Raw genomic sequence first — 13,282 nt, 5'->3', positions numbered from 1 at the left:
TTGCAATATGTGCATCTTTTTTGGGCTTATTGCCTTAATTTGATAGGACAGTCGAAAGATAGAGTGGGGAATGACATGGGGGAAAGGAGCCACAGGCTGGACTTGAACCTGGGCCGCCTGCTTGGAGGACTATGGGGTTGAACCTAACCGCTAGGCCATCTACATGCCACTATTGTTTTTTCTTTAAATAAATAATTAGTTTTTTCGTTACTCTGACAGTTTTCATTAGGAGAGAAACAAATAACAGGACTAAAAAGGACCCCTTCCAACCCCTACTACGAATACACAGAAATACCCACCTACACACAGTATTCTCTGACTGTGACGATCAGAGGACAGAGAGAAGTTAGGTACTCTGGAGAGAAACACCTGGTGATGTAATAACAGTCCTGCCCACTGTGTGTGTGTGTGTGTGTGTGTGTGTGTGTGTGTGTGTGTGTGTGCAGTTGGAGGGTCACAGACTTAGCGCTGCTCAGTCTCTCACAGTCTCTGAGCAGAGCGGAAGCACGCGCTCCCCCATCAGTCTACCGGACAGCGGAGCAGCATAGCCCACCTATCCCAACACCTTCACCCCCTCACCACCCATCTGGCCTCACTGACCCGCTGAAGGACGACAGGGAGAGGGAGTCCTGCGGAGAGCAGCAGCAGAGTCTCGTGCGGAATTCTTTTTCTTCTTGTCCTCTGTTTTTGTTTAGAAAGTAAAGCAGTGCGCGCACAGATGAGTCACCGCTGGGGGGTCCACGTCAGTGTGCGGCTCTGCGGGTCTGCAGGGTCTCTGCCCGGTCCGCGTGCCTCGGTCACCTTCTCGACGATGTGTGGTGGTGACGCGCGCGGAGACGAGTGCGCGTGAGTGACGGGCAGAGCGTGTGTGTGTGTGTGTGTTTGTGTGCGTGAGTCTGTCTCATGCAGGATGTCCGCGGAGCTCCGGCTCCAGCTCAGCCGGTCTTCATGACGCTGCGAGCGGCCTCGTCATGCGTCTCGTGCCCGCTCCGCGCGCTCAGTCTCTCCGGCTGCTCTTCCTCTTCCTCTTCGTGATGGGGGTCGCCCCCTCCCCCGCGCTCACGGCCGGATGTCCGGACCGCTGCGTGTGTGACGACCAGCTGGTGGTCCAGTGCGCGGGGCAGGACCTGCTGCAGTTCCCCGCGGACCTGCCGCTGGCCACGCGGCAACTCATCCTCTCCAACAACCGGATCGGTGACCTGCCCGCGCTGCAGCTCAACTACCTGTCCGACTTGGTCTACCTGGATTGCAGCAACAACTCTCTAAGCGAGATCTCAGAGTCAACATTCGGGAACCTGCGGAAGCTGGCTTACCTTGACCTGTCTTTCAACGTGCTGCTGCAGGTCGAGGACCGGACGTTCGGTCCGCTGGCGTCTCTGGTGATGCTGCGGCTGACGGACAACCCGGGTCTGGCAGAGATCCATCCGGACGCCTTCTCGGAGAACCTGGCCCTGCAGGTCCTGGATGTGAGCCGGAATAATCTGACGGTCCTGAACATCAGCAGCTTGATCGCTCTGCCCGCGCTGCGCTCCCTGGGACTCAGCGGGAACCCCTGGAGCTGCGACTGCGACACTGAGGACCTGTGTCTGTGGGTCCGTATAGAGGGCTACAAGTTTCAAGGTGAACACAAAAACACACTGACTTTTTGAACTCAGAGTTTGCTTGAAGTTGGATACATATGTAAAAGTGAACTAAGTGTGTGTGTGTGTGTGTGTGTGTGTGTGTGTGTGTGTGTGTGTGTGTGTGTGTGTGTGTGCGCGTGCGTGCGTGTGCGTGCGTGCGTTCGTGCGCAAAGGCAATTCAAGGTCTCCTCACGTGTGTCTGTCACTTTAGATCTTTTAGATGATTTGATTCTGGCTAATCCCTTTGGAGGTGGGGTATTACTTTCTTTTTATGTTATGGATGCGCGCACACACACACACTCACAATCACATACACTTGGGCCTGAGGTGCAGACGTTTCATGATCGAGCCCAAAAAAAACTGAACTGTTCTGCTCCCATGAACCACACAGAGAGAGGGAGAGGGGGATAGAGAGAGAGAGTGTGTGTGTGTGTGTGTGCATGAAAGACAGAGATAGAATGATAAATGGACTCGGACTTGTGTAGTTCTTTTCTACTCTTCTGAGAGCTTAAAGCACTTTTACACTACATGTCATGTCACATTCACACACCGCTGATGCAGTGTTAGCGGTTCAGTATCTTGCTCAAAGACATTTTGTGGCTGCAGGAGCTGGGAATCAAACTCCCCACCTTCAGTTTGAGAGGTGACCCGCTCTCCCACTGAGCCATGGCTGCTTTAATAAGTTAAACATTCCTCAAAGGTTTCCTCAGGAGAAACTCTCATCTTTCACAAGCACACAAACGGAAGAAATTCTGCAAATAGGCAAATTCATTCATATTAATTTGACCAGAGCTAACAAAGCTAACAATTAACACTGCTTACAGAGCAAACAGAGCTAACAGAGGCTAACAGCTCATACATTTCGCAGCATTGTTTCTAGTGAAGCGATCAGTGTCAGACATCATTTGTCTCTCTCACAGTCTGTATAAACATGGGGGGGATTCTCAATGATGTCATCATTGGTTTCTGAAAAGACGTTATGAAGCCCATCGATGCGGTCACCATGTTGGAAATGCTGACTCTACCTAACTTTAGATCAACAAAGTGATGGCGCTGAGGCAGGACTTAAGCCTCCTGACAAACAGCTACAATAGGCCAACCTATCAAGTCAAAAAGATCACGGCCCTAATCATGCAAATGTATGAATATCTGATCCTTCATAAAAGGATTCCTGCTGTAAAGGTGAACATTTTAACATGTGGTGGGTATGGATCTTTCACAAGCAGCATCAAGTGGACACTCGAGGAACCTCAGTTTTGTGCACTTCCACAATGTCTTCATTTTTCAATGCCAGATGTTGCTCTTTGGACTTCCCTGTCAAATACAGAGCTGCTATCATTAGCGCCCTCTACAGGCTCTTGAAGATTTCAGTCTGCTGCTGTAAAAGTATGCACTGGTGACCAGAAAAGAAACGAAACAGCCTCAATATGTGCATGAAGACCTCATATAAAAAAAAAATAATATATATATATATATATATATGTGTGTGTGTGTGTGTGATATAAACATTGTCGAACCTCCTACTCTCTCTGTGAATCTTCCTAAATGTCAACTCAAGAAATCTAAAAACTCAGCTGATCTTATTTGAGAGCTGGCAGGAATCAAAAGTTGGGAATGGTACCAAATTAACCGATCTGTATCATCATCCTTTTTTGGTACCCTTCTGTTTGGGTGCCAAGCATACCGATCTGTTTTAAATATCCTGTGAGTTTAGAGAATAATGTCAAGGCAGAAGTAGGCTAGAAGTAACAAGTTAAACAGAGTGAATGGGGTCAATGTATATTAATATATATTAATATATATTTAATATATATATATATATATATATATATATATATATATACTGTGTGTATGTGCATGTGTGTGTTTGTGTCCGTTCTCTGACTGCAGGCTCTGAGTCTAATGTACAGAGATTTCTGCTGTCACTGCCTCTTACTGTGGATGTGAATCAGGTGTACTTGTGTGTGTTTGTTTGTGTGATTGTGTGTGTGTGAGTCCAGTACTATCTCACTCAGATGCTTCTTGAAGGTGTGTGTGTGTGCGTTGTTGGTGTCTCTCTTTTGATTTTCTTTTCTCACAGTTTGTTTGGAGTTAGTAAAGAGGATCAGGATATGTTTTGTTTTGTTCCCTGTATGTTTGTTCTTATACCTCTGTGTTCTCTATCTTATCACCATCACAGGGTTTAAAGTAGTTTATTTGATATGTGCTGAAGGGTGAAGAAAGTGGGATGAAGGGGGTGGAGGTAAAGAGGGATTAGCGAGGTGGAGGCAGGTGAAGCTTAAGGGAGCCAATGTTGGGTTCACACTCAGGATGGATGGGGTCACACCAGGGTCACACTGAGGGTGGGGGCTTGACATGTCTTGACATGTTGTCTGGTTCAGCATCCCGTGGTGGTTCCTGTTCAGAGAAGAGAAGAGAGGAGGAGAGAAATGGGACGAGGGCAGATACTGTTCTGAGGACAGGAGAGAAAGGTCAGGAAAGCTATTAAATGTACACACAGGTACGACACAGGTGAGAGAAATAATTAGACACAGGTGATTGAAGTGATGAAGTAGTAGTGGTCCTGTTCCTTAACTTGTGGTATATGAACTCCATTTTATCAACCCTGACCATTCAGGAAATGACAAAAACAACAGTAATCATAACTGTTACAACAACAACACCACTAGCTCACACTGTAAACACATTTTATAGAAGGATGATTATGTTTAAAGATTTAAATTTAGAAAAAGAGTTAAATGTGGGGTGCCTGTTCAATATCCAAACATAGAGGAAAAAGAAGAAGCAGAAGAAGATGAAGGGGAGATAGGGTCAATTGAATTACTAGTTAATGAAAGTGATCTTAGACTGATCAAAGGAAACACAAAAACTGATCGAGAGAAACTCTGACAGACAGAAACAGTTGAGTCAGAGACCATGATCACTGACATTAAATCATTTATTATGACCCGACAGATCAATTCATCCTGATACAGACACATCATCATTTATAGATGAGCTTTTGTGTGTGTGTGTGTGTGTGTGTGTGTGTGTGTGTGTACTCCAGTATATAAACACAGGTCTGAACACACCTTGCAGACAGGTGAAACAAAGAAGAAGGTTACATTGTTAATCGGATGATCTCATGTTTCAGGTATCAGGTTCATCAAACAACAACATGTTTATAACAAATAAAATGAGCTATAACCATCAGCTTGAGACCTTCCCTAATGATTACCACACAATAATATCAAATATTATGATAACCGCCTCTTAGACAACATTAATCTGAACGTTGACACATATTGAAAAAGGTAAATAAATAGAGATGTCCTGATATTTTCAGGGTGAGATGCATGTGGGAATCCAAGCAGTCAAATATTTCACTCCAACTTTCCTCCGACTTTCTCCTCTCAGCCAACTCATCAATTTTCTTATAATTAATTATTATTTTCAAGTTCTTATGACATTTATATCACATGACTGGTGCATTTGTCATGCTCATAATGAAGCTGCTTCATCATCCTTTCTGCTCATCGGTATTCTTCTCCACTCTCTGTTTATTCTGTGAATTACTACAGTTACAGGTAGCGGTATAAAGGCAAAAACTGTCATGAGACATCCGACTCTATTGCTTCATCCGCTGCCACTTGGTTATCTTGTAAACATTACAATCACTGTGTTTTTTTAACAAAATGTCCTGCCTCTTTAGACGCTCCTCCCATCAGTTAACTTCATGCTGTGAGGGACTTGTGTTAAAGAGCAACTCGGGAAGATTTCCAAGCAGACTGTCCTGTGATTGGTAGAAATGAAGAATCCCCCCACACACAGCTGAATGTTGAAATCCTCTCTCTCTCTCTGAGCCCAGATAAAGAATAGTCTCAGGAGTCTTTAATCTGTCCAATCACAGAGGGTCCTCTTCATTTTTCTCTTATCACTCTCCTTCATGTTCTCACCTTTGGCTCCGTGGTCACATGACTGCACTTTAATGAATGTCGTTAGAGTCATAATAATCCATCAGCAGCAGAAACAGAGCCAGAGCCTTATTATACAGATGGGATGTAGCAGATGATGTGTTTATTAATCAAATGGGATGTAGCAGATGATGTGTTTATATTACAAATGTGGTGGAGTGGGCAGATGTGTTTATTAAATAGCAGTGATGTAATATGTGGATGTGTTCATTATACTGATGTGATGGGTGCATGTTATTATTGTACAGATGTGATGTAGTGGGTGGATGTTTTTATTGTACAGATGTGATGTAGTGGGTGGATGTGTTTATTGTCCAGATGTGATGTAGTGGGTGGATGTTTTTATTGTCCAGATGTGATGTAGTGGGTGGATGTTTTTATTGTCCAGATGTGATGTAGTGGGTGGATGTGTTTATTGTCCAGATGTGATGTAGTGGGTGGATGTGTTTATTGTCCAGATGTGATGTAGTGGACGGATGTTTTTATTGTCCAGATGTGATGTAGTGGGTGGATGTGTTTATTGTCCAGATGTGATGTAGTGGGTGGATGTTTTTATTGTCCAGATGTGATGTAGTGGGTAGATGTTTTTATTGTCCAGATGTGATGTAGTGGGTGGATGTGTTTATTGTCCAGATGTGATGTAGTGGGTGGATGTGTTTATTGTCCAGATGTGATGTAGTGGGTGGATGTGTTTATTGTCCAGATGTGATGTAGTGGGTGGATGTGTTTATTGTCCAGATGTGATGTAGTGGGTGGATGTGTTTATTGTGCAGTTGTGATGTAGTGGGTGGATGTGTTTATTGTCCAGATGTGATGTAGTGGGTGGATGTGTTTATTGTGCAGTTGTGATGTAATGGGTGGATGTTATTGTCCAGATGTGATAGTATGTGGCTGTATTAATTGCAAAGCTGTGATGTAGTGGGTGGAGAAAGGGTTTTGGGTCCTGGGTCGTGTTTGTGCTGTATTGAGGTGGTATTGTACTAACAGTACCGTCAAACAAGTCTCAGTTCCAGTTTGCTTTAGTGTTTCTTATTCCCATACCCTTGCTCCACTGAAGCTTCGCCCTTTCATCTAAATATGGCCATATTGCTCCAAAAAAACTGACATGATGATGTCCTGAAAGCAGAGTGAACAAACAGACACACACCTCCCAAATCTGAGTCTCTGTGGGGTCAAGACTGACCTCAGCTCATTAACATGCTGCTTGTTATGAGCTGCACATGTTCACACCTGTGTGTAATAATGAGAGGGGTCACCTCTCTGTGCATCAGTGACTGTGTGTGTGTGTGTGTGTATGTGTATGTGTCCAGCATACATACACACACATACGCACACGTACGCATGCATGCATGCATGCATGCACGCACGCACACACACACACACACACACACACACACACACACACACACACACACACACACACACACACACACACACACACACACACACACCGAGGAGGTGGTTACAACACCTTCTGGGATCATTAATCGCAAGGTTATCACTGCACTGTGTGTGTATGTGTTTGTGTGAGCTTGAGTAACTAATCACTTTTTGTTCTTGATATTTTCAAATCACTCTAATTATTTTCCTCTCATCTCTCCTTCTCCTCCTCTCCTATCCTCTCCCCTCCTCATTTCTCTCCTCGCCTTCTCTCTCCTTTCCTCTTTCCTCTCCTCTCCTCCTCTTCTCTGTCCTCTGTCCTCTCCTCAGATGAAGGTCAGACAGTGTGTAGCAGTCCTCCCGAGCTGATTGGTCAGCGGTTGGCGGAGGTCGGTATGCAGCTGCGGGCCGACTGTCACCAGGGTCTGGGCTATTGGGACTACCTGTTCTTCATCGCCATTGGCTTTGTCATCTTTTCGGCGGGCACAGTGTCTGCATGGGTGATGGGCGTGCTAATGGTGCTGTACGAGCGCTACACCAAGAGGAAGAGTGAGGAGCTGGACAGTGACGATGAAGAGGAGAGAGGAGGGCTGGGAGGAGGAGGGGGAGGGGAGAACCAGGAGAACGGAGATCTGAACAAACCAAACATGCAGGTGTGAGGGACTGATGAACTACAGGATGAGGACACAAGGACATTAGGACATGAGAAAAACACGGACATAAAGACACAAGGACATGAGGATAAAATGACAAATGAAAATGTGGATACGAGGACAGAAGGATGTGAGAAAAGACATGGAGGACAGGGAGACCAAAGGCCTGTCTCTCCCTCTTTGTGAGAGTGAGACAGTTTGTGAAACTCTCACAATGAAAAGAGCAATTAAGATTATTGACAGCAATAAGTACACACACAAACACACAAATACACACACACATGCTGAATGTAATAATAACTAATTAACTGTAGTGCTTGTTCATCATGATGGTTCTCTGTGGAGGTCTGATAACAGTGTGTGTGTGTGTGTGTGTGTGTGTGTGTGTGTGTGTGTGTGTGTGTGTGTGTGTGTGTGTGTGTGTGAGTGTGTGTGTGTGTGTGTGTGTGTGTGTGTGTGTGTGTGTGTGTGTAAATGGGAGAATCTGATCCTTCTGATGGTCAGTGAAGGTATCATTAGTCAAGGTTTTATTTTCTAATGGATTCAATAACTAGATGATGATGATTTGTTCTCACTGTATACATAAAGTGTGCTTAAAGAATTCCACTAGCAGTTTTCAAAGAGCAAAAGAACACCTGTTTTTACCTGCATTCATGTACGGGTGTATTGAGGGGTGTGTCTGTTCACCTTGATATCATTGAATGTTGCAGTTATGTTTCAACACTTCTGACCTCAGTCATCATAAGTCAGGTTTTTATCCAGATGTCGCACAAATTTTATATGAACTAAGAGTAAATCAGTAAAAACAAATCGTGAATTGTTTCAGGTTTCTACAAAGACCCCAAGAGGCAGGGGTGGTAAATAATTAAAAATGTAATTTCAGGTGTGTGCAGAAAAGTATCTTCTGAGTATAGGAAAAAAGTTGTGTACAGAATTTATTTTTCTTTAGATCAATTGAAAGTGTTGCTTTTACAAATACAAATTTTAGTGACTTTAGTGTAACTTGTTAGGTACAGTGACAAGTGTAGACAGGTGGACAAGAGCTCCACAGCTGAAATAGGACACCATCAGAAAAATTCCAGTACTGATCATAGCTAACAGGTCATCAAACTGGACCTGGTACTGATCCTAGCCAACAGGTCACAGGTGTTCTCATTGATGGTCACAGGTGTTGTCATTGATGGTCACAGGTGTTCTCAGTGATGGTCACAGGTGTTCTCATTGATGGTCACAGGTGTTGTCATTGATGGTCACAGGTGTTCTCAGTGATGGTCACAGGTGTTCTCAGTGATGGTCACAGGTGTTCTCATTGATGGTCACAGGTGTTCTCATTGATGGTCACAGGAGTTCTCATTGATGGTCACAGGTGTTCTTAGTGATGGTCGCAGGTGTTCTCATTGATGGTCACAGGTGTTGTCGTTGATGGTCACAGGTGTTCTCAGTGATGGTCGCAGGTGTTCTCAGTGATGGTCACAGGTATTGTCGTTGATGGTCACAGGTGTTTTCAGTGATGGTCACAGGTGTTCTCATTGATGGTCACAGGTGTTCTCAGTGATGGTCACAGGTGTTCTCAGTGATGGTCACAGGTGTTCTCGTTGATGGTCACAGGTGTTCTCGTTGATGGTCACAGGTGTTCTCATTGATGATCACAGGTGTTCTCATTGATGATCAGGTGTTCTCGCTGATTGTCACAGGTATTGTCGTTGATGGTCACAGGTGTTCTCAGTGATGATCACAGGTGTTCTCAGTGACGATCACAGGTGTTCTCATTGATGATCACAGGTGTTCTCATTGACGATCACAGGTGTTCTCATTGATGATCACAGGTGTTCTCAGTGATGATCACAGGTGTTCTCATTGATGGTCACAGGTGTTCTCATTGATGATCACAGGTGTTCTCATTGATTTTCACAGGTATTGTCGTTGATGGTCACAAGTGTTCTTAGTGATGGTCACAAGTGAATAAAGACTGGTGGATGACTGACAGTCAGAGGGTTAAAACTGTTTCTTTTTGTGACTGTATCCTGTGTGTGTGTGTGTGTGTGTGTGTCACTTCATGTTATAGCGTGTGTGTGTGTGTGTGTGTGTGTGTGTGTGTGTGTGTGTGTGTGTGTGTGTTACTTAATGTAATAGTGTGTGTGTGTATGTGTGTGTGTTTGTGTATGTATGTGTGTGTGTGTGTGTGTTGGTGTGTGTGTGTGTCTGTGTGTGTTATTGATAGCTGCTGATAAAGTCTATAATGTGAACTTAAAGCGTCTTTAGTTTTGTATCATAAAGCAATAAAGAGTTCAAGATAAAAGAGTGGATCAATTAAATTCTGTCAAATTTTATTATAATTTTGCTGCAATAAAAAATCATTCTAACTTTAAAGTAGTGACTTGTGAAAGTTTTATACTGAAATACTTAAATTACAATGACAGATTGTAATTCTGTAACACCACCGTGTCTTTAGGTCTTTGTACTTTCATATCGATCTTATAACAGGGTGATTTTGGTGTCCCAGTCTGTGAATTCATATTGTTTTAGGTTGCTTTCACACAAGGAGTTCAATGGACTCAATACAAATTCATTGGTGACGTTGTAAAATTGTTGCATTTTTTATTTGTTTTTCTTTTTCACTGCACTTTGTCAAACTCATCAAAGTTTGTCAAATGTTGTGTACCGTAGCAAGCTGAAACTAGTTTGGGCTTTAGCTCCATCCGGCTGAATGCATCTGGCCTAATGCTGCACTATGACTCGAACGTAAACAACAGGACAGTGGAAGAATGGCATCCAGTATAGCATTTTGTCAGTATTTTGAATTATAAAATGGAGATTAAAAAATATGTTGGCTGTGTCAGGTTGAACTAACATATTAAATGGAGCAATGTGTAACAATATTTAGCAAAGGCATGTGGACGTTCAACTGCAAGGAGGACTGTAGAAATGTTAACTTTAGCCACGTTTTCCAAACTTATTAACCGAAATCTGGTGCACTTGGAAGCGAACCAGACCCAGAGTTCAGTTCTTAGGCTTAGACTTCATTTGAACATTCACATCACCCCAAACCATACTATCTGATAAAGCGCACCCGAGTTCGATTCAAAGAGGTCAAACAGCTTTGGTGTGAATGCACCCTTAGAGGCAAACGTGTAAAGAAGCAACAGTAGCTACACACACTGAAAGTGATCCCGTCTCGCCCAGCTTAAGGCTCATAAGTGCTTCCTTTACATATAAGATGAGATATGTAGGTTAAAACAAAGGAATTTGATTTGCTGTACTTTGGCGCCCACCGCAGGTCTCTGAGTGGTAAGACACTCTCATTACCATGGTGTATAACCATGGTATGGTTATGGTGTATGACCCCGATCTATAACCACATCGGGGTCTGACTTGCAGTCTACTGTTTGTTGAACTCTCTCTAACATGAACAAGTCTGTCCAATATTTCCTCTAGTCCGGCTTCTTGCTCCGTCACTCTCTGTTTTCTTCTCTTCTTAGCTTCATCTGTCATTGTCCTCTTCCTCTTAGCTTCAGACTTAGCTCTTAGCTTAGTATTAAATAGTAAAGAGACTTGCTTAGTGGCTGCTTTGTAGCTGAAGGCTGCTGTGTGAACTAGTGTAGTTAAGCCATACACCCTTCTCACAAAATGAGCTCAGCCCGCTGCCAAAGCTGAAAGCAGGTGACCGAGACGCTCTGTGTGGACATGAGAGAGCCATACTACCTGTAGAAAGTTATTTCACTGTTAGATCAACATTGAAACTACTGTTTTATGGTGGAAAAGTTCCAGATTGATCGAAACGTTATAACCCTCACTATATACTCCCACGCATTGGGATGGACGTGAAACATTGCATCCTTTGGCGGGCGTTGTCTTTCACAGACCCAGCTTTTCTGTTGTTGTTGCCAGTCCCTGTACTGGATGTACGGGATAACATCATATATATATATTTAGAGTTCATAACCAACTCACACAATCTTTCCTCTAAAGGTGCCAACGTTTTATAAAGTATTCTTCTTCGCTGATCTGGCATGAAGTGCTCAACACCGCCCCCATGATTTCTGTTGGTATTGCAAAGTTTGGTCTGCATCTGTAAGCTTACAGAGAACTTGAAGAAATATGGCTGAAATTAACGGAGTATAGTCAATATGTGCATCGGATGTAGAGTATAGCTAAGCCTTAACGCCTCTGTTACTTTCTCTGATGACCGCACAGTGGTGGGACAATGTGATCCACCTGTTACGCCTCTGTCCCATTCATACTGAAGGAGATATGTTACAGGAGCGTAAATGGGTCATTGAACTGTCAATATGAAAAGGGCTACATTGACAGTTTAGCCTCATTTTCAGCCTTCTTAGTGGTCCCTTTTGGTACTGCAGTCATAAATCCCCCTGATCCCACAGAGAGTTTCCCCCATAGAGCTCTATGATAAAAGAGACGCCTGTAAACTGTTGACAGGATCAGTTTTAACTCTGTATGATGAGGTCATGATCCTCAAAGGTTTAATATTTAATGAACTATGCTCCTGCTGAGAACAAAAGATTTATGAATCATATGTAATCACTATGTTAAGAAACACTTCTGAGCATGCTCAGTGGGATGTTTTTACACAAAGTAAAGCTGGGAGATCAAACAGTATTTGGAGTGTTTTTTTAAAAATCGATAAAATAATTCATCAGGGGAGGGGAGCGGGGAGGCACAGTGGTGCAGTTGGTGGCCCGCTTCTTGCTCAGGTTTGTGTGTGTGTGTGTGTGTGTGTGTGTGTGTGTGTGTGTGTGTCGGGGGGGGGGGGGGGGTGATTTGCCTCTGCAGCACAGTGCTGGCAAAGAGGAGAGAGAGAGAAAGAGAGAGAGACCTGGAATGTTACAGCGTCTTTTATTCTCTCTCACATTTACTCCTCCCACCTTGCTTCACTCTCTCTCTCTCTCTCTCTCTCTCTCTCTCTCTATTGGCAGGAGGAGCAGTTTTATTATCTGCTCACCTCTGCAGGATGGGTCAGCTGGTGCAAAGAGGAGTAGGAGAAGGAGGAGGTTCAGTACAGATACGCCTGTGTGTGTGTTTGTGTGTGTGTGTGTACAGGATGGATCTAGACAAGACACATTTAGGCAAGAGAGCCACACCTGATCCCAGATCCAGGCAGCCTCAATCGATCCTGACAGCCGATTGTGTCACCAGGACTCTCTCTCTCCTTCTCTCTCTCTTCTTCTCTCTCACACATACACGCACAAACACTCTCTCACACACACACACACACACACACACACACACACACACACACACACACACACACACACACACACACACACACACACACACACACACGCACACACACACAACATGCCTTTCTACATTATATTTTTATAAGCATTATAAAATTTAAAGTTTATTTAAAAATTTAAGTTTATAAAAACCTGTTTAGTTTGTTCAACAGGGACATCATGTTGATATGAAGCAACATTCAGTCTAACACCAGTGTATTTGGTATTTTTAACACACTGACAGCTTTACATCCTGCTCACAGCAGAACACCCACATGTATAAATATCTTTATGAAAGAGTCTGATAATCAAAGTTTAACCATAAATATCTATATTAAAGAGTCTGACAAGAGAGTTCTGTAAATGTTTTCTATAGTGTTAGTTTAAAGTAGACATGATAAGTGGAGATAAAATGGTTAAATAGTGTGTGTGTGTGT

At 43.6% G+C, this 13,282-nt stretch overlaps 1 protein-coding gene across 1 annotated transcript; it reads left to right on the top strand.

Annotated features, from left to right (window-relative positions):
- The first annotated feature begins 202 nt into the window (after positions 1 to 202).
- Positions 203 to 9,912, top strand: LOC109982554 (leucine-rich repeat-containing protein 52). The gene is made up of 2 exons (XM_029276984.2): positions 203 to 1,620; positions 7,286 to 9,912. Exons 1-2 carry the CDS (start codon positions 972 to 974, stop codon positions 7,612 to 7,614), a joined length of 978 nt encoding a protein of 325 aa, XP_029132817.1. The 5' UTR covers positions 203 to 971; the 3' UTR covers positions 7,615 to 9,912.
- The last annotated feature ends 3,370 nt before the right edge of the window (positions 9,913 to 13,282 follow it).

Source organism: Labrus bergylta, chromosome 6 (assembly GCF_963930695.1).
Source record: "Labrus bergylta chromosome 6, fLabBer1.1, whole genome shotgun sequence".
Taxonomy (NCBI): Eukaryota; Metazoa; Chordata; class Actinopteri; order Labriformes; family Labridae; genus Labrus; species Labrus bergylta.
The sequence above is the reverse complement of the archived record's forward strand: the minus strand, read 5'-3'. Positions and strand labels throughout refer to the sequence as shown.